General features: G+C 46.5%; 1 protein-coding gene across 1 annotated transcript; it reads left to right on the top strand.

Annotated features, from left to right (window-relative positions):
• Positions 1-230: 230 nt before the first annotated feature.
• On the top strand, positions 231-13,403 carry DDO (D-aspartate oxidase). Its single transcript, XM_065402065.1, has 4 exons — positions 231-402; positions 2,470-2,578; positions 4,999-5,175; positions 12,836-13,403. Exons 1-4 carry the CDS (start codon positions 231-233, stop codon positions 13,401-13,403), a joined length of 1,026 nt encoding a protein of 341 aa, XP_065258137.1.
• The last annotated feature ends 10,017 nt before the right edge of the window (positions 13,404-23,420 follow it).

Here is a 23,420-nt window from a genome sequence, read left to right as displayed (position 1 = left end):
AGTGACATAACTTCGAAACAACGTTGAGCGGGAGGACGGTAAGTGAGGAGTTACTGTACTCACAAATGTAAAGGTTTGTGGGATCCAGCCCTATTGTATTTTCTGTCTCTTGTTTACAATAGATCGCAGAACTAATAAGAAAGGATTTTTAAAAAATTGCATTGGATGTGGCACCTTAAATAACCTGTTGGAATTCTTTTCTCCCCTCCTCCTCCCTCTCCTCCTAGCATATGGCTAAACAAAAGATTGCAGTTGTTGGTGCTGGGTTGATTGGCCTCTCAACAGCAGTGTACATTTCAGAATCTATCTCCAAGTGCTCTGTGACTGTAATTTCGGACAAATTTACTCCCAACACAACGAGCGATGTAGCAGCTGGAATGCTTATTCCACACACTTATCAAGGTGAGTGAAACCTCTGCTCAGCTCATAGCCAGGGCCGGCTCTGGCTTTTTGGCCGCCCCAAGCAAAAAAAAACGGGGCGTCCAGAACGGCAAAGCAAAAAAAAAAACAAAAAAACCCTGCAGCGCGGCTGGAGCGCGGGTGCAAGGGGACCAGCTCGGGGGGGGGGAGGGAGGGGGAGGGAGCGGGCGGGAGAGAGAGAGAAGGGGGCGGCCAGGGCTACAGCAGGGGCGCTGCCACGTGGCCCCTCCCGCTGCGCTGCCTCCTGCCGCCTGCCGCGAGGGCTCCGCTCTGGTCGGCGGGGAGGGAAGGAAGAGGACTGCCCTGCAGGGCGCTCTGGTTCTCCGCGCCGCCGCCCCCTACAGGGCGGCCGGAGCGGAACAACAACAACAAAAAAAGCGGCCGTGCCGCCCTAATATTGGGCAGAATGCCGCCTCGAACAATCTGCCGCCCCAAGCACCAGCTTGCTCAGCTGGTGCCTGGAGCCGGCCCTGCTCATAGCTCAAACTTCAGAATGATGTGGATTTAAGTTTTTGCAGCAGGACTTTTTTCCATGTTTAAACTTTGTTCTTCAGATGATACTGAAGATATATTATTCCACTTAATGATAGTATTTGAATCTGATTAGTTTAGAATATATGTCTGCAGTCTTTATTTTCTGAACAATCATAAATTATGCTGAGAAAAACCCCAGTGTTTTGATACTTAGTCACCTGTTCTTGTTCCATTTTCAGTCCTAAAATGTTTGGAGATATTTTCAGCTCTTTAAGGCTCTACATATTGTGTGTGTGTGTGTGTGTGTGTGTGTTTGTGTTTGTGTGAGAGAGAGAGAAAGACAGACAGACAGGGATCTCTTCGTGCCAATCAGCAGAGAGCACAGTGGTTGCATACGATTATACAGGAATCCCCTGGTTGCATATATGCATAATAGTTCACCGAAGAGTGACATGTGAGGTCTATACCAAGAATCTGGAGCCCACTGGTTGTCATAGTCATTGTGAAATGTATGTATGGATAAAATTTAAGAAGTTATGTATCTATACTAAAAGTTATATTCTCAAGGTCTTGGAGTTAAGGCAGGTCACCAGGAAGTTTCCTACCCCAGAAATGTTCCTTTCAGGAAGGAGGCAGCAGACACCTCTCTCTCTGTCTGGTTATGTGCGTAGTGTGTATTGTATGCCTCACCATGTAGCCCTATTTGCATACTGAGCCATGCGCAAAAGAAGAGATTGTGAAATCTAAAAGAGAGAAAATTCACAGGATGAAATAAACAGGAGGGGTGTCTGCTTTAAGACTAAAGACAAAGGGTTATTAGGGTATATCTGCGAGTACAAGGAAACACACAAGATCCTTTGCCTAGGAGGCAAGCAGACAGTTTGTCTGTCTCATGAGATGAGGGTCAAGGCCAAACCTGGCTGTAAAATGCTACAGGGATTTTGGATGAGCAAGACATGAGAGTATCTTGTTAATTAAGTCTAGGCTCTAGAATGCATGTTATGATTTTGTTTTATATATAACCATTTGTTTCCAATACTTCCACTTGCTGCTACTTGAATCTTTGTGCTTTGTTAAATAAACGTATACTTGATTTCACTATATCCATGTCTGTGCTGTGTGTTAAGTGCTATGTGTTAAATGGAATGGTGATCTGAGGTGGAACTGGTAAGCTGAGGTGCACTGATTCTTTAGAAGCAGTGAATCTCTGAATCCTGTGAGTGTCCAGGGGAGCAAGGGCCCAATACTGCAAGCTGCTGAGCGCTGTAATCTCCCTTTGAAGACCAATACAGTCCTTGGGAGTTGAGAGTAATTAGCACCTTATAGGAGGCATGTATTACCTTATAGCACTGGACTTTACAAATACCAAAATACAGGTTTAATTCCCATGCATTTTGTGTGTTCAGTACAGTGTATACTTTTACCTGGTCATGTCCAACGTTTTACCAGTGTAGAAAATTTACTATTCCTGGTTTCTCTGATGCCTGCCTTTCTCAGCTGATGCGGGTTTGGGAGTCTTTTCCTGATCTACCTTCGCCCTCCATTTCAGTTTTTTGCTTTATTTCAAATGTACAGGCATACCAATTCATCAGCAGAAGCAGTGGTTTAGGGAGACCTTCGACTATCTTTTTGAAATCAATAATTCATCGGAGGCTTCAGATGCTGGCATTAATCTGGTGTCTGGGTAAGAAAGGAACTCAAAATACGTTTTTAGTATTTTTATGCTATATACTGTAATAGGCAGGGTGACACTCCATCTGGACAGTCTTTCTCTGGAGTCTCTCAGTTTGTGGCTTTGCTGTCACCTGGAAGAAAGTATGATCAGGTACTGCATGAAGATGCAGCCAAGAAGCTTGTAGCCTTTAGAAAGAGAGCCTGAGTCAGGCCTGGTCTACATGACAGGACAGAGTTAGATCGATGTAAGGCAGCTTATGTCGACCGAATTATATCAGTGTCTACACTACAGCCTTGCTCCTGCTGATGTAAGTGCCCTACTACACCGACATAACTCCACCGCCACGAGAGACGTCGGGCTTATGTCGGTGTAGTTAGAGCAATGCAGTGTCTGTGTAGACACTGCAGGTTACATACATCGGCTGTTGGCTGTCATTCTTATCAATTTCACGGCTCTGTGCTGGAACCGTGAAATTGAAAAGAACACCCAGCTCACAGTTCGGGCTGTCACCCCAGGTTGGGGGGACTCCAGCTAGAGCCCAGCTGCCCCTGGGTTCTCCACTTTGAGCCAGGCTGCCACCCAGGCTCCCCACTGTCCCCCAGGAGCCCAGCAGCTGCTCCGGCTCCCAGCAGGGAGCTGAGAGCCCTAGGGGCAGCCAGGCTCCCATGGGAGAGTGGGAAGCCAGGAGCCTGGGAGGGGTGAGGGCAGCCGGGCTCCTGGTGTGGAGCTGCGCATGGAGCCCCCTCCTCCCGGCCTTCTTAAGAGGGTGGAAGCGCTCCTGGTGAGGATGTGCACCACCAACAGAAGGGGGGTAGTGTGGACCCGGAGTAATTACCATGGTGGTTCTAAATCAGGGGTGGGCAAACTACGGCCCACGGGCCGGATCTGGCCCCTCAGGGCTTTGGATCCAGCCTGCGGGATTGCCCCCTGTGGTGCCACGTGCATTGCCCTTGCCTCCAGGCACCGCCCCCCGCAGCTCCCATTGGCTGGGAACAGGGAACCGCGGCCAATGGAAGCTTCGGGGGAGGTTCCTGGAGGCGCGGCAAGGGCAGCGCACACAGAGCCCTCTGCCCCCCCTCCCCCAGGGGCCGCAGCGCTTCCTGGAGCGGCGCGGGGCCGGGGCCAGGGCAGGCATGCAGGGAGCCTGCCCTGGCCCCGGTGCGTGCCGCTGCCACCCTGGAGCCGCTTTAGTTTTGGTGTGAGCAGAGGAGCACAGGTCTCCTGGCCTACGGAGGGGGGAGTACTGTCACCCCAGGGGTGGGGTGGCATGGGCCCACCCAACTCCACCGCATCCCAACCCAGGGCCCTAACAGTGGCAGAGTAGTCCACCACTGGGTGAGCGGGGATCTGCCCGCAACACACTGACCTGGTTTCAGGCTCGCCCTCTAGCAGACTACGGCTTGGTTCCCCTGGGCTGCTTCCTTCTTTCTCTCTCAGGTGTACCTGGATCCAGGGGTCGTCCTCAATCTCCCCTGGTTACACTGCCAGGGATAGTGGTAGCAGCTCCTCTGCGCCAGGACTCTGTGGAAGCTCACGCTGGTCCCTTGGGCAACAGCAGTTCTTGGTGCTCGCCTCCGGCAGCGGGGAAGAAGCATCTATCTCCTCCAGCAGCTTCCTCCCAACTGAGTAGCTGGGCCAGCCTTTTATAGCTCCCCTCTCTGCTTCCAGCGTGTGGGGCGTGGTCCTCCTGGCTCCTCTCACCAGGCGGCCTGTGTTGTTCCCTCTGCATCCGCATCTGAGGGAGGCCGCACCTCCTCGCGACAGGCAGGAATTCCAGAGTTTAAACTCTGAAGGAGAGCAAGCTTTGTACCTTACCTGGAGATGGGCCCAAGCAGTGGTACTCTGATGCAGATCTGGATTTGAGCCCATCTCTAAATTTAACTCGGTATGGAATTTAGTTAGTGAATTCCTGGGGATTAATTTAGAATCTCTGCAACAAGATTCAAGACTGGAGAGTAAATGGAGCACAGAAAGGATGTGGTTTTAATGGCCCGTGTTTTCATTCTCCGGCACAGTTTTAGTTTTAAATGAGAACCATGAAAATAAGAGGACACGGGACACATTGGACTGCTATTTCCCCCATCCCTCTGCTCACTGCATTTAATGTATTTAATCGTGTGTTATCCTGTTATTCTCCCTGGCGCACCCCCCCTTTAGTGATTTTTAACTTGGCTCAATTACCCTAAGCCTCACTCTACCCTCACCCCTAGGTCCAAGTCCTACTAAGACTCCCCTAAACCTTATGGCCAATTAAGTAATTATCATCTGTGAGGTCTTTTACTTTGTTACCTTCTATCTGTCTAAACTCTAGAGATCCTGCTGACCAATGGAAGATGATTGCTAATATTTTTAAACTAAGATAAAAATGAATTGTGTCACATGAACGTGAGCATGTCTAAGTCTAGCCTCTTCTCTTCCATGTCCTTTAGCTGGCAGATCTTTAAAACCATTCCTGATGAAGTGCTACCATTCTGGTCTGATGTTGTCCTGGGATTTCGCTCAATGACTGAAGAGGAGCTGAAGAAATTTCCACAGCACAGATTTGGTCAGGCTTTTACTACACTGAAATGTGACTGCCCGTCCTATCTGCTATGGTTGGAGAAAAGGTTTGTTTTGATGGGTGTAGCTGATATTTCCTGAAAGGAAAGGGTTGGGAATATTCCATTGATTTAATGCATTTTAAAATCTTTCTTTCCTTTCTGGGAGAAATGGAGACTGATCTTCTGTGAGTTACCCCTGGGTTACACATATATCCTCTTTTGCAAGAATTTAAAGGCCATGGGAATGAGTTTCATTAAACCTAAGGCCGTTTTTCACAACTCTGGTAGTGTACAGATATCTAAAAGTGGGAGAATGTTATATTTACCATTTTAACGCCCCATTACATGGACAGAGTGGTATGAAGTGGCTTTAATGTAAATGAGAATAAGGCCCCACATTTTCAAAATCTTCCAAAACTATCCCTTAGAGCAGTGTTTCCCAAACTTGGGATGCCGCTTGTGTAGGGAAAGCCCCTGGCGGGCCGGGCCGGTTTGTTTACCTGCCGCGTCCGCAGGTCTGGCCGATCGCGACTCCCACTGGCCGTGGTTTGCTGCTCCAGGCCAATGGGAGCTGCTGGAAGCGGCGGCCAGTACGTCCCTTGGCCTGCACTGCTTCCAGCAGCTCCCATTGGCCTGGAGCAGCAAACCACAGTTAGTGGGAGCCGCGATCGGCCGAACCTGCGGACGCGGCAGGTAAACAAACCGGCCCGGCCTGACAGGGGCTTTCCCTAAACAAGCGGCGTCCCAAGTTTGGGAAACACTGCCTTAGAGGCTCCCTACTGAGTTGGTGCACAAGGGAGCAGAAAGTGCACAAAGCCTCCCCTTCTTGTATCTGCATGCAATGACAGGGTAATTTCAGTCCTGAGAGCAAGGACACCTCCAGCCAGGTGAATATCCACAGAAGCATTAGCCTCCCCAAGTGGGAAAGGAACCATGATCCTTCTCCTACATCAGTGAAACAGCTGGCTAAGTGCACCAGGGAGCCTATATACCTTACACCAGGCTGGCTCAGGTACTGCAGCTGCAGTCCCCCTGCAGATAATGCACACAGGTAGATGATACATTCTGGAGCTCTTGCTGGGGCAATTCAGCACCATCCTCAATGCAGGACTGTGTCTTAATGGCTCAATCAATCTCTTCAAAGGAGGCATTCACTGTGCATTGGGGGAACTATCTTATGGATGACATGATCCACATACATTTACATGGGGAATCCTGCAGGATTTGGATGTGGAAAGCTGATTTCTTGAGAGCAGCCATATTCCTGGTCCTGTCCTTTCATAGGCCTGGTCTACACTACCCGCCTGAATCGGCGGGTAGAAATCGACCTCTCGGGGATCGATTTATCGCGTCCCGTCAGGACGCGACAATCGATCCCCGAATCGACGCTCTTACTCCACCAGCGAAGGTGGGAGTAAGAGCCGTCGACGGGAAGCCGCGGAGGTCGATTTTGCCGCCGTCCTCACAGCGGGGTAAGTCGGCTGCGATACGTCAAATTCAGCTACGCTATTCGCGTAGCTGAATTTGCGTATCTTAAATCGACCCCCCCCTGTAGTGTAGATGTAGCCATAGATTCATAGATTGTAAGGCCAGAAGGGACCATTTGATCATCTCCTCTGATCTCCTATGTAGCACAGGCCATAGAACTGCCCCCAGATAATTCCTACAGAAGATCTTTTAGAAATACATCTGCTCTTGATTTAAAAATTGTCAGCAATGAAGAATCCACTACAAGCCTTGGTAAATTGTTCTACTGGTTAATTACTTTCACTGTTAAATTTCCCCCCCCTATTTCCAGTCTGAATTTATTTAGCTTCAACTTCCAGCCATTGGATCATGTTTCTCTCCTAGATTCAAGAGCCCATTATTCAATATTTGTTCCTCATATAGGTACTTACAGACTGTAATCAAGTCACCCTTTAGTTTTTTCTTTGTTAAACTAAATAGATTGAGTTCCTTGAGTCTATCACTTTAAGGCATGTTTTCTAATCCTTGAATCATTCTCGTAGCTCTTCTCTGAACCCTGTCCAATTTATCAACACTCTCCTTGAATTGTGGGCACCAAAACTGGACAAAGTATTCCAGCAGTGGTTGCATCAGAGCCTAATATAGAGGTAAAATAACCTCTCTACTCCTACTCAAGATTCTCCTGTTTATACATCCTAGGATTGCATTAGCTCTTTTGGCTTCAGCATCACATCGGGAGCTCATATTCAGCTGATTATCCACAATGACCCCCAAAGCTTTTTCAGAGTCACCGCTTCCCAGGATACAGTCCCCCATCCTGAAAGTATAACTTACATTCTTTGTTCCTGTATGTATACATTTAGCCATCTTAAAATGCATATTGTTTGTTTGCGCTCAGTTTACCAAACGATTTCAATTGCTTTGAGTCAATGACCTGTTCTCTTCATTAATTACCACTCCCCCAATTTTTGTGTCATCTTCAAACTTTATTAGTAATTATTTTATGTTTTCTTCCGGTATTGATAAAATGTTAAATAGTGTAGGGCCAAGAACAGATTTTTGCAGGACCCCACTGTGAACAGACCTGTTCAATGACAATTCCCCAGTTACAATTACATTTTGACACCTATCATAGAATTATAGAATATTAGGGTTGGAAGAGACCTCAGGAGGTCATCTAGTCCAACCCCCTGCTCAAAGCAGGCTGACACCAACTAAATCATCCCAGCCAGGGTTTTGTCAAGACGGGTCTTAAAAACTTCTAAGGATGGAGATTCCACCACCTCCCTAGGTAACCTATTCCAGTGCATCACCACCCACCTAGTGAAAGTGTTTCCTAATATCCAACCTAGACCCACTGCATCCCCCACTGCAATTTGAGACCGTTGCTTCTTGTTCTGTCATCTGCCACCACTGAGAACAGCCTAGCTCCATCCTCTTTGGAACACCCCTTCAAGTAATTGAAGGCTGCTATCAAATCCCCCCCTCACTCTTCTCTTCTGCAGACTAAATAACCCCAGTTCCCTCAGCCTCTCCTCGTAAGTCATGTGCCCTAGCCCCCTAATAATTTTCATTGCCCTCCGCTGGACTCTCTCCAATTTGTCCACATCCTTTCTGTAGTGGGGGGACCAAAACTGGACACAATACTCCAGGTGTGGCCTCACCAGTGCCGAATAGAGGGGAATAATCACTTCCCTCGTTCTGCTGGCAATGCTCCTACTAATACAGCCCAATATGCCGTTGGCCTTCTTGGTAACAAGGGCACACTGTTGACTCATATCCAACTTCTCATAATTCCCAGGTCCTTTTCTGCAGAACTGCTGCTTAGCCAGTCGGTCCCTAACCTGTAGCGTTGCATGGGATTCTTTCTTCCTAAGTGCAGGACTCTGCACTTGTCCTTGTTGAACCTCATCAGATTTCTTTTGGCCCAATCCTCCAATTTGTCTAGGTCACTCTGGACCCTATCCCTACCCTCCAGAGTATCTACCTTTCCCCGCAGCTTAGTGTCATCTGCGAACTTGCTGAGGATGCAATCCATCGCATCATCAAGATTATTAATAAAGATCTTGAACAAAATCGGCCCCAGGACCCACCCCTGGGGCACTCCACTTGATACTGGCTGCCAACTAGACATCGAGCCATTGATCACTACATGTTAAGTCTGACAGTTTAGCCAGCTTTCTATCCACCTTATAGTCCATTCATCCAATCCATATTTCTTTAACTTGCTGGCAAGAATACTGAGGGAGACCGTATCAAAAGCTTTGCTAAAGTCAAGATATATCACATCCACCGCTTTCCCCATATCCACAGAGCCAGTTATCTCATCACAGAAGGCAATCAGGTTGGTCAGCCATGACTTGCCCTTGGTGAATCCATATTGACTGTTCCTGATCACCTTCCTCTCCTCCAAGTGCTTCAAAATGGATTCCTTGAGGACCTGCTCCATGATTTTGCCGGGGACTGAAGTGAGGCTGACCAGTCTGTAGTTCCCCGGGTTCTCTTTCTTCCCTTTTTAAAATATGGGCACTATATTTGCCTTTTCCCAATCATCCGGGACCTCACCCGATCGCCACAAATTTTCAAAGATAATGGCCAATGGCTCTGCAATCACATCAGCCAACTCCCTCAGCACCCTTGGATGCATTAGATCCAGACCCATGGACTTGTGCATGTCCAGCTTTTCTAAATAGTCCCATCAGCTAGCCAGCTTTTAATCCATTTAATGTGTGCCATGTTAATTTTATATCATTCTAGTTTTTAAATAAAAATGTCATGTGACACCAGGACAAACACCTTACAGAAGTCTACGTATATTACACCATGTTGATTTGCATTAATTACATTAACTTCCTTTAGTTCATTATAATTGGGTCTGGTATCAGCCACTCCATTATCTTGTCCAGGATCACTGTCAGGCGTACAGCCTATAAGTACCCAGATCATCCCACTTGCCGTTTTTAAAAACTGTACAACGTTAGTTTTTTTCCAGTCTTTTGGAACTTCCCCAGTGCTCCAAGACTTATTGAAAATCAGCATTAATGGTCCAACAAGCTCCTCAGCCAGTTCTTTTAAAACTCTTGGATGCAAGCCATCAGGACCTGCTGATTTAAAAATCTCTAACTTTAGTAGCTTCTGTTTAACATCCTCCAGAGATACTAGTGGAGTGGAAAGAGTGTTATCTTCTGTCTTTTCTCTGCCACTAGTCAAATGAACATTCAGATGTTCCTCATTTGCCAGTCTGTAACTTCCAAAATACATCCCACCAGCTCTTGAAAATGGTAAAAGAAGCTAGTGCTCTGCAAGCTGTTTGCCACAAACCAAAGGTGATGTTTTGAAGCCTCTAGCCTCACTGGTTTTGAGCTATGAAATGACAAATCTGTGGAAATGCCTCCTGTTCCAATCTCTGTATTTCAAAATTGGCTGGGCCAATTCATCTCTGATTTGGTCAAAAACCTCTCTTCTGCCCAACTCACCTCACAAACCATTCTGGAATCAGGAGCAGAAAGGAGTAAAAAAAAATCCAAGTACTATCTTTCTGTATTATCATCTTGTAGAAAACCTTACAGAAATATTTGCATGTGCAAAACGCTTGGCACACATGAAGGCTTTAAAATTTATGCCTGTGCAGAAAAAAGTCTTACAGTTTATTTTTTTCCTTCTGAAGACCATTTCTCCTCAAGTCACATCAATTTCAAAGAATTTTAGCGGAGTCAGAAAACAGATCCTATAATGTGTATGTATAATCCATTTAAATGCACTTAAAAAGAGCAAATAATGTTTGTCATTTCACAGGCATAGTGACTGGATACAAGGTGATTTGATGTTAGGTAGTAAAATGTGTATCTACATCTTGGAACAAATTGCCAGATAATCCTCAGCTTGTTTGATTATGTTCCATGCCATTGAACCACATGGAATAACATTTCATGTTTTTAGCAGCAAGCATAAGTGGGAGTACTCTTCTGCTGCCAATGCTATCTGACTTCTGTACTATCTCACAGGAACACAAGCCTTGTCATGTTTCATTGTTTAACTGATACTGAAAATTGTACTGGGGTGGGGAGCGCAGGGCCGGGTCTAACTTTTTTGCCGCCGCCCCAAGCAAAAAAAAAAAAAAGCGAGGGGGGGAGGCGCTGCCGCAGTGCAGCCGGAGGAGCGAGGCCCGAGGGGGGGGGATGCGGCTGGAGGAGCGGGGGGGCACAGCCTGGCCAGAGGAGAGAGGTGCAAGGGGGGGGGCGCAGCATGGCCGCAGCGCTACCGGAGGAGCCAAGGGGGGGGCGGCGCGGCCGGAGGAGCCAAGGGAGGGGGGCTCAGCATGGCCGCAACGTGGCTGGAGGAGACAAGGGTGGGGGGGTGGCGTGCCTGGAGGAGCCAAGGGGGGACGCGGCCGGAGGAGCCAAGGGAGGGCACGGCACGGTGCGGCTGGAGGAGCCAAGGGGGGGCACGGCCGGAGGAGCGTGGGGCTGGGTGCAGCATGTCCGCGGCGTGCCCGGAGGAGCCAAGGGGGAGGGTGCGGCCGGAGGAGCCAAGGGGGGGCGGCGCTGCCAGAGGAGCGGGGGGGGCGCAATTTTATATTCTTGCCTCGGGCGCAAAAATAGCTAGTTACGGCTCTGCTGATGTCACTCTGTCTTCAGGGCTGCTATCAAATATGACACTATTTATAAATGCATAAGGAAGAAAGGAATCAGGCCTCATTTATAGAGAGTGAGATACAGCAGGTATTAACATCAATTCACTCTGGGTGTTTTAAAGTGGCGATCTAATGTAGGATGGGATGAGTTGGCTTAATATCTGTAAAGAGATCTGTTAGACTGCACGTTAGGCATGCACTCCATTCTCTCAACAAAAACTCATCCTCTTCCTGGGGTTTACATTTATTGTTAACTTAAATCTCAACCTAAGCTTCATTTTGAGCATGGCTTAAATGTAGGGTTCTCCCTGCAGGACCAGCTCCTAATCTGTCGAATAGGTAGAGATTAATTCTCTCTAGTGGGATCTCACCCATAGCATTTGAGATTCTGTCATATTTTTTGCAAAAACATGTTAGTACAAAAACTACTAAACATTCTGCAGAATTCAGACAAGGTAGGGGGAGAAAGTTCGTGAACTGTGACATTAAAGCTAGCCTAGAAAGAGGATGTGGTAAATGCTTTTGTGCTGCCAAGGCAAGGTACCATAACTATTGTTCAGATCACTTGGGTTTGCAAAATAGTTACATATTTACTATGCTCTCTTTCCTGGTACCCACAAAGGGGTGGTGGTGGAAAACTTTATCATCTTATTAGACTACATCCTTTGGGAAATGAGAAGAGTCTGAAACAGGAATAAGGAAGCAGCAGAAGCCTTTGTGGCGAAGCAGCCTGACAGATACTAAATGGAGTCAGCAATTTAGTTGTTCCTCCTCTGGCCACGCTGTGCCCCCCCGCTCCTCCAGCCGCATCCCCCCCCTCGGGCCTCGCTCCTCCGGCTGCACTGCGGCAGCGCCTCCCCCCCTCGCTTTTTTTTTTTTTTGCTTGGGGCGGCGGCAAAAAAGTTAGACCCGGCCCTGCGCTCCCCACCCCAGCTCACCTCTGCTCCGCCTCCACCTCCCTGGGCCTGAGCGTGCCGCCATTTGTTTCTCCGTGCTCCCAGGCTTCCCGCGCAAACAGCTGATTCGCGGGAAGCGGGGGCTCGGAGAAGCAGGGGCGGAGTGTTCAGGGGAGGAGGAGGAGGCGGAGAGGAGGTGATTGCGCCCCTCCCCTTTGTGCGCCCGAGGCAAGTGCCTCACTCGCCTCGCCCTTGTTACTGCACTGGACATCAGGGATGAATTTGGCTTCAAGTAACAGGTACCTCAGAAATGTATGTAGTAAAATACTACTAATAATATAAATACTTGTTTGATGTAAAAGTGACATTTTGCCCATCCTTAGGCTGTATGAACTGCTCAATTTTGGAGCTATCATAAGATGAATTCATGAGATCGCTATCTCGTCTTTTTTTGCCACAGCATCTCTGTAATATTTGTGCACCTGATATAGTTTGCCCTGTCCAATCTTATAAACAAACAAAGAGCCTTTTGTTTGCAATGTCTTAATTCCAACAGCCAAATCAGACAAGTCATAAACAGAAGCCCTGTGCTATCTATCTCTGATTTTTCTTCAATTTTCTATTCTTCTGCATCTTAAAGAGTCTCTTACTTACTTGACTTGCATAAAAATAATCAAGGCGATTTATTAATAGTTAATTGTCATGCTTTACCTCCAGTATTTCTTTTTAGGTTGAAAGGAAATGGCAGCCAGGTGTATGCTAGACGAATCGAAGATCTGTGGGAACTACATAGCAAATATGACATCGTTGTCAACTGTTCAGGCATTGGATCCAGAGAACTCATGGGTGACTTGGAGATATACCCTGTCAGAGGTCAAGTACTCAAGGTCGATGCTCCTTGGGTGAATCACTTCATCCGGGATGGGGATGGTTTAACCTACATCTATCCAGGAATACACAATGTAACATTAGGTGGGACAAGGCAAAAGGACAACTGGAGCTTGTCCCCAGATCCTAGAAGTAGCAAAGACATATTTGACAGATGTTGTGCTCTTGAACCCTCACTTCAAAGAGCCCAGGACATAAAGGTGAGGGTGGGTCTGAGGCCATCCAGGTTAGCTGTGAGACTGCAGAAAGAGATACTGGTCCATGATGGGAAAAAACTGCCCGTGGTCCACAACTATGGACATGGTTCGGGTGGCTTTTCAGTGCACAGGGGCACTGCTAAAGAGGCTGCTCGACTGGTGGGAGAATGCATTGCTGCTCTGGAAGGCTCCTCTTTGAAGGCAAAGTTATAATCATTGGGGCCTCCTTTTCAGTTATTGGTAGGCTACTACCAATCTAAATCTACTAGTAATACCTTTGGAATGTTATTCTATAAGCAATGGAAGAAACTGCGTGCAACATTCTGAACTGTAGCCAAGTGCTTGTTTTGTGAAAAGTGTTTGCCCACAGGTGATGGGGTGTTTTTGTCCTTTATCATTTTTCTGTTTGAGTTCATTTGAGAGCATAATGATTGTCTAGTTTCACCCACATAGCTATTGTTGGGGCATTTGATGCACTGGGTGAGGTACAATACATGTAAGGGTACGTCTACACTTACCGGAGGGTCCGGCGGCAGGCAATCGATGTTCTGGGATCGATCCCGGAAGTGCTCGCCGTCGACGCCGGTACTCCAGCTCGGCGAGAGGAGTACGCGGCATCGACGGGGGAGCCTGCCTGCAGCGTCTGGACCCGCGGTAAGTTCGGACTAAGGTACTTCGAATTCAGCTACGTTTGCGTACCTTAGTCCGAAGTGGGGGCTTAGTGGGGACCAGGCCTCAGACCCAAGGATCTTGAAAGGTGTGCTGTGGGAGGTATAGATTCGATAGAGACAGTAGATTTATGTCTGTTTACAACAATGTGTAACCCTAAAAACCTCCTTTGTCCTATGACTGTGGAAGTGTTAATGGGCCATTTCATTTTGAATGGTCCCTTGCAACATGCATTAACTCCTGTGCTTAACAATCTGTTCTACCTTGCATTTAGATGTGACACTCTGATTACCTTTTACAGACCTGAATAAAACCTCTCTGTGTAGCTTGAAAACTTGTCTCTGTCTCTTCCACCAACAGAAGTTGGTCCAATAAAAGATATCTTCTCACCCACCTTGTCTCTCTCATATCCTGGGACCAACAGGGCTATAACAACACTGCAAAACAACAATGGGTGATTTTATATGGTCAGCTGAAAAATACATTCTCTGATAGATCCTATCCAGAGGTTGGCCAAAGCACAACAACCCTTCACTATGCCATATACATAATGAAAGACACCTACTGATAAATTTGCTGTTCCAAACTCTCTTCCTTTTCATTGTCTTCTCTGTTCACTTTTTTTATTGCAAAACATCCTTCCTCTTACAAGCATATAACTGCAGTCTGTGATAGTCACTGCAGTTGGATTCAGACATGCAGGTACCCAGCATGAGCAGCGCAGAAAATCCCTAAGGACAAGTATTTTATAAAAAATCCTATAGCTGTGATTATTTCTATCTAATATACTTAGAATTAATACTTTGCCCATCACTGGGTAGCTGGTACTATGTTAAGTAACAGGGTTTCTGTACTGTAAACAGCAGTAGGACATTGTACATCAGCAGGATCTAGATTTTGATATTGGAAATAAAACATATTGTTCAGTGGGTTTGAATTACATTTGCAAATGGCTGTTTCCTCTTTGGAGCTGAAACCTGCATGCACAAAAATGTTCTCATGAAAAGTGCCAGACTGACCAGCCTCAGCCTAGATAGTCCTCTCTTTACCTTTATAGAATACTTCAGCAAGGGCAGCAAGCAGTACAGTGGACTCAGCATCGCTTTAAATCTGTGAAGTGAGATTAGATAACTTCCTAATTATGATATGCTTGAATCCAGTTTGTGGGAGAAATTTCACAGCCTGTATGTGCGCAGGGATTCAGGCTAGATGGTTGTGGAGGTCCCTTTGTAGAATCACATGGAACTTTCCAGACTTTGAGGATTATATTTTCCTCTAACCTCCTAGAATGTTGTCAGCCATGCCCCCACAGGTATATAAGGGGTGGGGCATCGCCAGTCTGTCAGTGAGATATAAGAACAAACTGAAGTGAGAGCCATAGGTGCCAACTCCGTGGGTGCTCCAGTGCTGGAGCAACCATGGGGAAAAAGTGGTGGGTGCTCAGCACCCACCACCAGCCCCCCCATCAGCTCCTCCCACTCGCTCCCAGCACCTCCTGCCTGCCAGTGGCCCCACGGATCAGTGCCTCCCCTTCCTCCCCGCACCTCCCGCGTTCTGCAGATCAGTTGTTTAACGGCGTGCAGGAGGCGCTGGAGGGAGTGGGGGCAGAAAGAGGGGAGAGGGGATGGGAAGAGGCAGGGTGGGGGGTTGGGGGAAGGGGTGGTATGGGGGTGGGACCTGGGGCAGGTCAGGGGCAGGAAGAGGCATGGCAGGGGTGCGGGCTTGTGGGAAGTGGAGTGGGGGCAGGGTCTGGGATGGAGTGGGGGGTCGAGCACCCCCAGGAATGCAGGAACTTGGCACCTGTGCTGAAAGCCTACCTGTGATATTGTGAATCTTGTTTTATTGTGTAATTGTGAAAGTGTACTTGTATTTTAAGACTTGAAGAGTGCAAGTAGCGACTAATTTAATAAAAGGACATATTTAATGAGACACCAGAAATATCTATGAAACCCCTATCAACATAACATAAAAGAAATACTGTTACTTCTTTTGCTATGTATCAGAGGGGTAGCCATGTTAGTCTGTATCCACAGAAACAACAAGGAGTCCAGTGGCACCTTAAAGACTAACAGATTTATTTGGGCATAAGCTTTCGTGGGTAAAAAAATCCCACTTCTTCAGATGCATGGAGTGAAAATTACTTACGGATACAGGCATAAATATACTGCACTTGAAGAGAAGGGAATTACCTTACAAGTGGAGAACCAGTGTTGACAAGGCCAATTCAATCAGGATAGATGTGGTCCACTCCCAATAATTGATGAAGAGGTGTCAATACCAAGAGAGGGAAAATTGTTTTTGTAGTAAGCCAGCCACTCCCAATCCCTATTCAAGCCCAAATTAATAGTGTTAAGTTTGCAAATGAATTGTAGCTCTGCAGGTTCTCTTTGAAGTCTGTTTTTGAAGTTTTTTTGTGGAAGGATGGCTACTTTTAAATCTGTTATTGAATGTCCAGGGAGATTGAAGTGTTCTCCTACTGGAGAACACTTTTTATTCTTTTATGTAGAGACTGTCCAATTTGGCCAATGTACATGGCAGAGGGGCATTACTGGCACATGGTGGCATATATCACATTAGTAGATATGCAGGTGAATGAGCCCCTGATGGTGTGGCTGATGTGGTTGGGTCCTCTGATGGTGTCGCTAGAGTAGATATGGGGACAGAGAAGGCAATGGGGTTTGTTACAGGGATTGGGTCCTGGGTTAGTGTTTCTGTAGTGTGGTGTGTAGTTGCTGGTGAGTATTTGCTTCAGGTTGGGGGGCTGTCTGTAAGTGAGGACTGGCCTACCTCCCAAGGTCTGTGAGAGTGAGGGATCATTTTCCAGGATAGGTTGTAGATCGTTGATGATGTGCTAGAGAGCTTTTAGCTGGGGGCTGTATGTGATGGCCAGTGGTGTTCTGTTATTTTCCTTGTTGGGCCTGTCCTGTAGTAGGTGACTTCTGGGTACACATCTCGCTCTGTCAATCTGTTTCCTCACTTCCCCAGGTGGGTATTGTAGTTTTAAGAATGCTAGATAAAGATCTTGTAGGTGTTTGCCTCTGTCTGAGGGATTGGAGCAAATGTGGTTGTATCTTAGGGTTTGGCTGTAGACAACGGATCGTGTGAGGTGTCCTGGATGGAAGCTGGAGGCATGTAGGTATGTATAGCGGTCAGTAGGTTTCCAGTAGAGGGTGGTGTTTATGTGACCATCACTTATTTGCACTGTAGTGTCCAAGAAGTGGATCTCTTGTGTGGATTGGTCCAGGCTGAGGTTGATGGTGGGATGGAAATTGTTGAAATCCAGGTGGAATTCTTCAAGGGCCTCCTTCCCGTGGGTCCATATGATGAAGATGTCATCAATGTAGCACAAGTAGAGGAGGGGCATTAGAGGACGAGAGCTGTGGAAGCGTTGTTCTAAGTCAGCCATAAAAATGTTGGCATACTGTGGGGCCATGTGGGTACCCATAGCAGTGCCTCTGACTTGAAGGTATAAGTTGTCCCCAAATCTGAAATGTTTGTGGGTGAGGACAAAGTCACAAAGCTCAGCCACCAGGTGTGCTGTGGCCTCGTCAGGGATACTATTCCTGACAGATTGTAGTCCATCCTTGTGTGGAATATTGGTGTAAAAAGCTTCTACATCCATGGTGGCCAGGATGGTGTTTTCAGGAAGATCACCGATGCATTGTAGTTTCCTCAGGAAGTCGGTGGTGTCTTGAAGCTAGCTAGGAGTGCTGGTAGTGTAGGGTCTGAGGAGAGAGTCTAAATAGCCAGATAATCCTGCTGTAAGAATGCCAATGCCTGAGATGATGGGGCATCCAGGATTTCCAGGTTTATGGATCTTGGGTAGCAGATGGAATACCCCTGGTCAGGGTTCTAGGGGTGTGTCTGTGTAGATTTGTTCCTGTGCTATAGCAGGGAGTTTCTTGAGCAGATGGTGTAGTTTCTTTTGGTACTCCTCAGTGGGATTGGAGGAGTGGCCTGTAAAATGTGGTGTTGGAGAGTTGCCTGGCAGCCTCCTGTTCATAATCCAACCTGTTCATGATGACTACAGCATCTCCTTTGTCAGCCCCTTTGATTATAATGTCAGAGTTGTTTCTGAAGCTGTGGATGGCATTGCGTTCTGTATGGCTGAGGTTATGGGGCAAGTGATGCTGTTTGTTCACAATTTCAGCCTGTGCACGTCTGTGGAAGCACTCTATGTAGAAGTCCATTCTGTCATTTCAACCGTCAGGAGGAGTCCACGCAGAATTCTTCTTCTTGTAGTGTTGGTAGGAGGGTTCCTGTGGGTCAGTGCACTATTCAGTGGTGTGTTGAATATATTCCTTGAGTCGGAGATGGCGAAAGTAGGCTTCCAGATCATCGAAGAACTGTATCATGTGCTTGGGGGTGGTGGGGCAGAAAGAGAGTCCCCGAGATAGGACAGACTCTTCCGCCGGGCTAAGTGTGTGGTTGGATAGATTAACAATATTGTTGGGTGAGCTAAGGGTACCACTGTTGTAGCCCCCTGTGGCTATGCTATGCATAACACATAATGTTTGATGACTTTCTAAGACTGCGGAACACAGACTATCGTGCTCCCTAATACTGTCTGTTTTCCCCTGTAGAATATAAAAGATGCCCCCAAAGAAGTCTTCAGGAGCTCAGTATAGGAAGCAAAAAGCTCAATTGCAGTCCAGTTTGCTGCAAGGGGCAAATTTGATGGGAAAATACCTGAAACAGAACAACATAGACAGGGCTTTAGGCAGTAGCCATTGTACCAGTGCAGAAGAAATCTGAGGAGTAAAGTGCAAATTATAATGATGGAAGTCCTATTACTAAGAAATTAGCAGCTTCAGTTCCCAGGGCAAAGGGCATCAGCTGGCAACACTGGGGCATATAGGTGCCTGTCACAGTGCGGGACTCACCCCTGCGGCGCCTCCTGCTGGTCGTCTCAGGGAATTAGTGTTTCCAGCCTCCAGAGCACCCTCTGCAGGCCGGTGTCTGGCTGCCGCTGGCCCCCGTGCCCCTCCCAGGACCTGGTGCCCCTTGTCTTTGGGGTACTGCCCCCTGGCAATACCCCCACAGTCTCAGGGTCTCCCCACCCAGGGGAACCCCCAACCCTCTATGCCCACCTTGCCTCAGTCATGGGCTACTGCCAGTCACCATCTAGCCCCCGCTCACTGGGGCAGAGTGCAGTGTAAAAGCCGCTCATCATAGGCAAGGGGGGGTTGGACCTGCTGCCTCTGCCTACCCGTGGGCTGCCCCCTACAACCTCAGTACCTAATTGGCCTTCCACTAGGCTGCAGCCTGGGGGGTTTCCAGGCAGGAGCTCCCCAGCTTCCTTGGCCTTCCCCCAGCTCTGCTCCACCCCAGGTACCTTCTCTCCTGCAGCCAGGTCCCTCCCTCTCAAAGCTAGAGAGAGTCTGTCTCTGGCTTTTGGCCCCAGCCATCTTATAAGGGCCAGCAGGGCCCTTATTAAGCCAGCCTCGGCCTGATTGGGGCATGGCCCCCAGCTGAGGCTGCTTTCCCCAATCAGCCCCGCTTTTCCTTCCCTGCCACAGCCCTCTCCCCGGGCTGTTTTAAGCCTTTTAAGGCAGGAGCGGGTGACCACCCCGCTACAGTGCCATAGTCACATCTCAAGTATCAGGGGGTAGCCATGTTAGTCTGTATCCACAAAAACAACAAGGAGTCCGGTGGCACCTTAAAGACTAACAGATTTATTTGGGCATAAGCTTTTGTGGGTAAAAAACCCACTTCTTCATCTGTTTTTCCCTGGGCACACCCTTATGCCAAGGCCCAGTAGGTGGGATGGTGTAGGAACCACTTATAGAAGGTATATGCCACTTGGGAATTCCCCAATAGTATAGCAATCTTTGGGGCCAGATCTGCCAACTGTATAGCTCTTTTGCCCTATGAGAGCAAAGTAAAGCGACTGGAACAGAACAGACATGTTTCAGTATGTTGATCCAAGTGTTTATATAGCGGTCCATTTTCCTCATTTGGTTGTTGCTATGTGATTTGTTATAGCTTGCATCGAGAAAGACAGTAGATACATAGGTGTACTTCCTATAATGGGAGTCAAAGTTATTCCAGCTATATATCGTTGCTATAAATCTATAAAAGACAAACTTAATAGAATTTTCCAGCTGCATCCAAAGAGTATCAAATTAACTAATTTTAGATACGGTAATAATGAGTTCTTTCCAGTTGTACTAAATCTAGTTAACTATTGCCCTTGTTCCTGCAGTCTCCCCAATAAACTCCATCACTATATTTTTATTTTATGATTCAGTGAACACACTGCACAATACAGCATTACAATATTGTAAATTAACTCTAACAAAAACAGTTTAAGGTTATTTATTGCAGTAACTTACATGGTTTTATATGCATCACTGAGGCTCTGGTTGCTGCATAATCTTACATTAATTACAATATAGAGAACTATAGGACAAGAAACTGGTACTCATTTCGATCAATCTTGTCTTTTAGCCATTTGCAAACATCTCATTTTTACCTGTGCCCCTTTGACTTTGTTCTCATACATGGTCTTTATATTTTTCAATGTGTCACACCAGCTGCAGTGATTGTACCTTACGGGATAGGTTTTTCCTCTCTCTGCTTCTGAACAAGAACCTGAAGGGGTGTAGGCTCCAGACTCTCCTTTGTTACCTCTCCTCAGAGTTTAGATTTGTTGTTTCTCTCCTCAGGTTGGGCTGATGGGAATAATCCAAAAAACAATCAGAGACCACAAGATTCGTAAATAAAACCCTATTACCAATGGAGAGAAGATCAGGTTAAATCAAGATATATGGTATAAAGACAAATCTAGCTGTACTTGGATATGAGCTAATTAAGGAATTTATGCTCACCATTCCATAGTTAAAGTAGAGCTAAGTTTTATACTGGAAACAAAGATTCAAATATTTAGTTATATATGAAGAATACAGCATATCCTCCCCAAAATTATAGCAAGGGCTCTGTGGGTACAGAATGATTTTTCTGAGAACTTTACAAGTAAATCTGTTAATCAGTTTATGAGTTAAAATTAGTTTTTAAATAGTTTATTAAAAAAAATTTGTACCCAGCATCGATGATTTGTTGTCTGGAATGATCACAGTAACAAAACAACATAGCCTCTTTAAACTGAAATTTTGTGCATAGACTAATTTTAAAGATTTTTTGATGTTTAAACGTTATTTTTGCTGTTATTCTTTATCACTGAAAGTTTCAGCATGAGCTGGCAAATAATTTAGTCTACGGAGAATTCCCTGAAGAATTGCCCTATCTCAAAATGGCTGCTGTCTCCCTCACATTGTTCTCAATGGAACTGAAGCCATAGCTGCCCTTAGAAAAGGTCCCCTCTTACTGTTCCTAAAACGAGTGATACCAAACTGCGCTAAGCTCAAATGTTGGCCCCTGACAGCATAGAGACAAGGAAATTCCCAGATAAAACCCATGAGGAAACAAAATGAAAAAATCTTGATGTGTTTTGAAACATAAATTTAACTTAATCTGGAACTAGAAACACTACTATGCCCTGAATAAGTGGGGTTTTTACCCACGAAAGCTTATGCCCAAATAAATCTGTTAGTCTTTAAGGTGTCACCGGACTCCTCGTTGTTTTTGTTACTATGCCCTAAACATAATTGCATGCTGCCACCACACAGTGGTGTTATGGCCCTAAATGTGCATTCCTATATAAAAAGACAAGGTCTGTTCTTAGAAGCTGACCAAAACAAAAAGAGAGACCTGTGGCTGAAGTCATAAGAATGGTCATATTGGGTCAGACCAATGGTCCATCTAACCCAGTATGCTGTCTTCTGACAGTGGCCAATGCCAGGTGCTTCAGAGGGAATGAACATAACAGGGCATTCATCAAGTGATCCATCCCAGCCATCCACTCCCAGCTTTTGGAAGTCAGAGGCGAGGGACACCAAAAGCATAGGTTGCATCCCTGATCATCTTGGACCTATCCTCGATGAATTTATCTAATTTTTTATCCCCCACCTCCCCATTATAGTTTTGGTCTTCACAGCATCCCCTGACAACGAGTTCCTAATATTTACTGTGTGTTGTATGAAGAAGTACTTCCTTATGTTTGTTTTAAACCTGTTGCTTATTAATTTCATTGGGTGACCCCTGGTTCATGCGTTATGTGAAGGAGTAAATAACACTTCTTTATTCACTTGCTCCACACCATTCATGATTTTATACACCGCTATCATATATGCCCCCTTAGTTGTCTCTTTTCCAAGCTGAAAAGTCCCAGTCTTATAAATTGTTCCGCAAATAGAAGCTGTTCTATATCCTTAATCATGTTTGTTGCCCTTCTCTGCACCTTTTCCAATTCTAATATATCTTTTTTGAGATGGGGTGACCAGAACTGCACACTTTATTCAAGGTGTGGGTGTACCAGGGAAGTCCAGGAGAGGGGACTTGGAACCCAGAAGGGACATTGACTGAATCCTGAAGAGCAGTGAAGAGTAGTGAGGAAACTGAGGCAGGGAATTGCATACCGGTGTTGTGATGCGTTCCCCAGGGTGCAACCTGAAACCGGGGTACCACTGAGCCCTGTGTCCCACCAGCCTAGGCTCCCTCTCACACTGTGATGCTGTGACAAGCTACAAACTTCTGGCAGGTACTGCAGTTTCCCATACACTCACAGGCAGGGACACACCCAGCTGAGTTAAATGAATGCTTTTGCCAGGCACTCATGAACCAACAATAGAGAGGCTCCAGCCAATTCCCTCTGGTTCCCCAGCCTTGCACCTCAGAGCTGTACCGTTTTGCCCTAGTCAGAAGCCTGACCAGTGTAAGTTTATTATCCAGTCCACCACTTCTACAAAGGAAAGTGGACGTGCACCAGCCCTGGCAACCTGAGCAGATTTCCCAAGCACTCCAGCCAAAACACACTGTTTTAGGTAAAATAGAAAACAGACTTATTAACTACAGAAAGAGAGATTTTAAGTGATTATAAGTAATAAGCATACAGATCAAAGTTGGTTACCTAGACAGGATTTGAATCAAGCAGCGTCTCGCCCTCATGGTATCCTTCCTTAATACACAGGCTGGGATTCTCCTTTCCAGTCTGGGACCACCTCCCCAGTTCAAAGTCTTTGTCCTCCAGATGTGTTTCCAGGTGTTGAGTTGTGGAGTGAGGCCAAGTGATGATGTCACTTCTCCTCTTTTATAGTTGCTTCTAGCTTGCTGGAAAGATCCTTTGCTATGACATGGGTCAAGCAGTCTCCATTGTCTATGCGCTATCTCTGAGAAGTCTCCATTGTATACAGTTCCTGGGACAGTCCTTGTGAGTGTGTATTCCCTTTAATGGGCCATTAGCATGTCTGGCTCCTCCACAGTTGCATCTGAAAAGTTGGGTGTTCCCAACATATTTCAGTAACACACACATAGCAAAACTTCATAACTCAACATACAATGAGAGCACATACAATCCAACAGGATATTAATGTTCAACAGAGCAAGACTTTTAAAATGACACCTCACAAGGCATACTTTGTACAAAACATATCATAATTATATGAGAGTGGTGAAAGCAGGGTGCTGCTTTCAGGGACAGAGTGCCACAGGTATTTATTGTTT

The sequence above is a fragment of the Emys orbicularis genome, chromosome 3 (genome assembly GCF_028017835.1).
Source record: "Emys orbicularis isolate rEmyOrb1 chromosome 3, rEmyOrb1.hap1, whole genome shotgun sequence".
NCBI classification, from domain to species: Eukaryota; Metazoa; Chordata; order Testudines; family Emydidae; genus Emys; species Emys orbicularis.
Note: the sequence above shows the minus strand (reverse complement) of the source record. Positions and strands in the feature narration are given on the sequence as shown.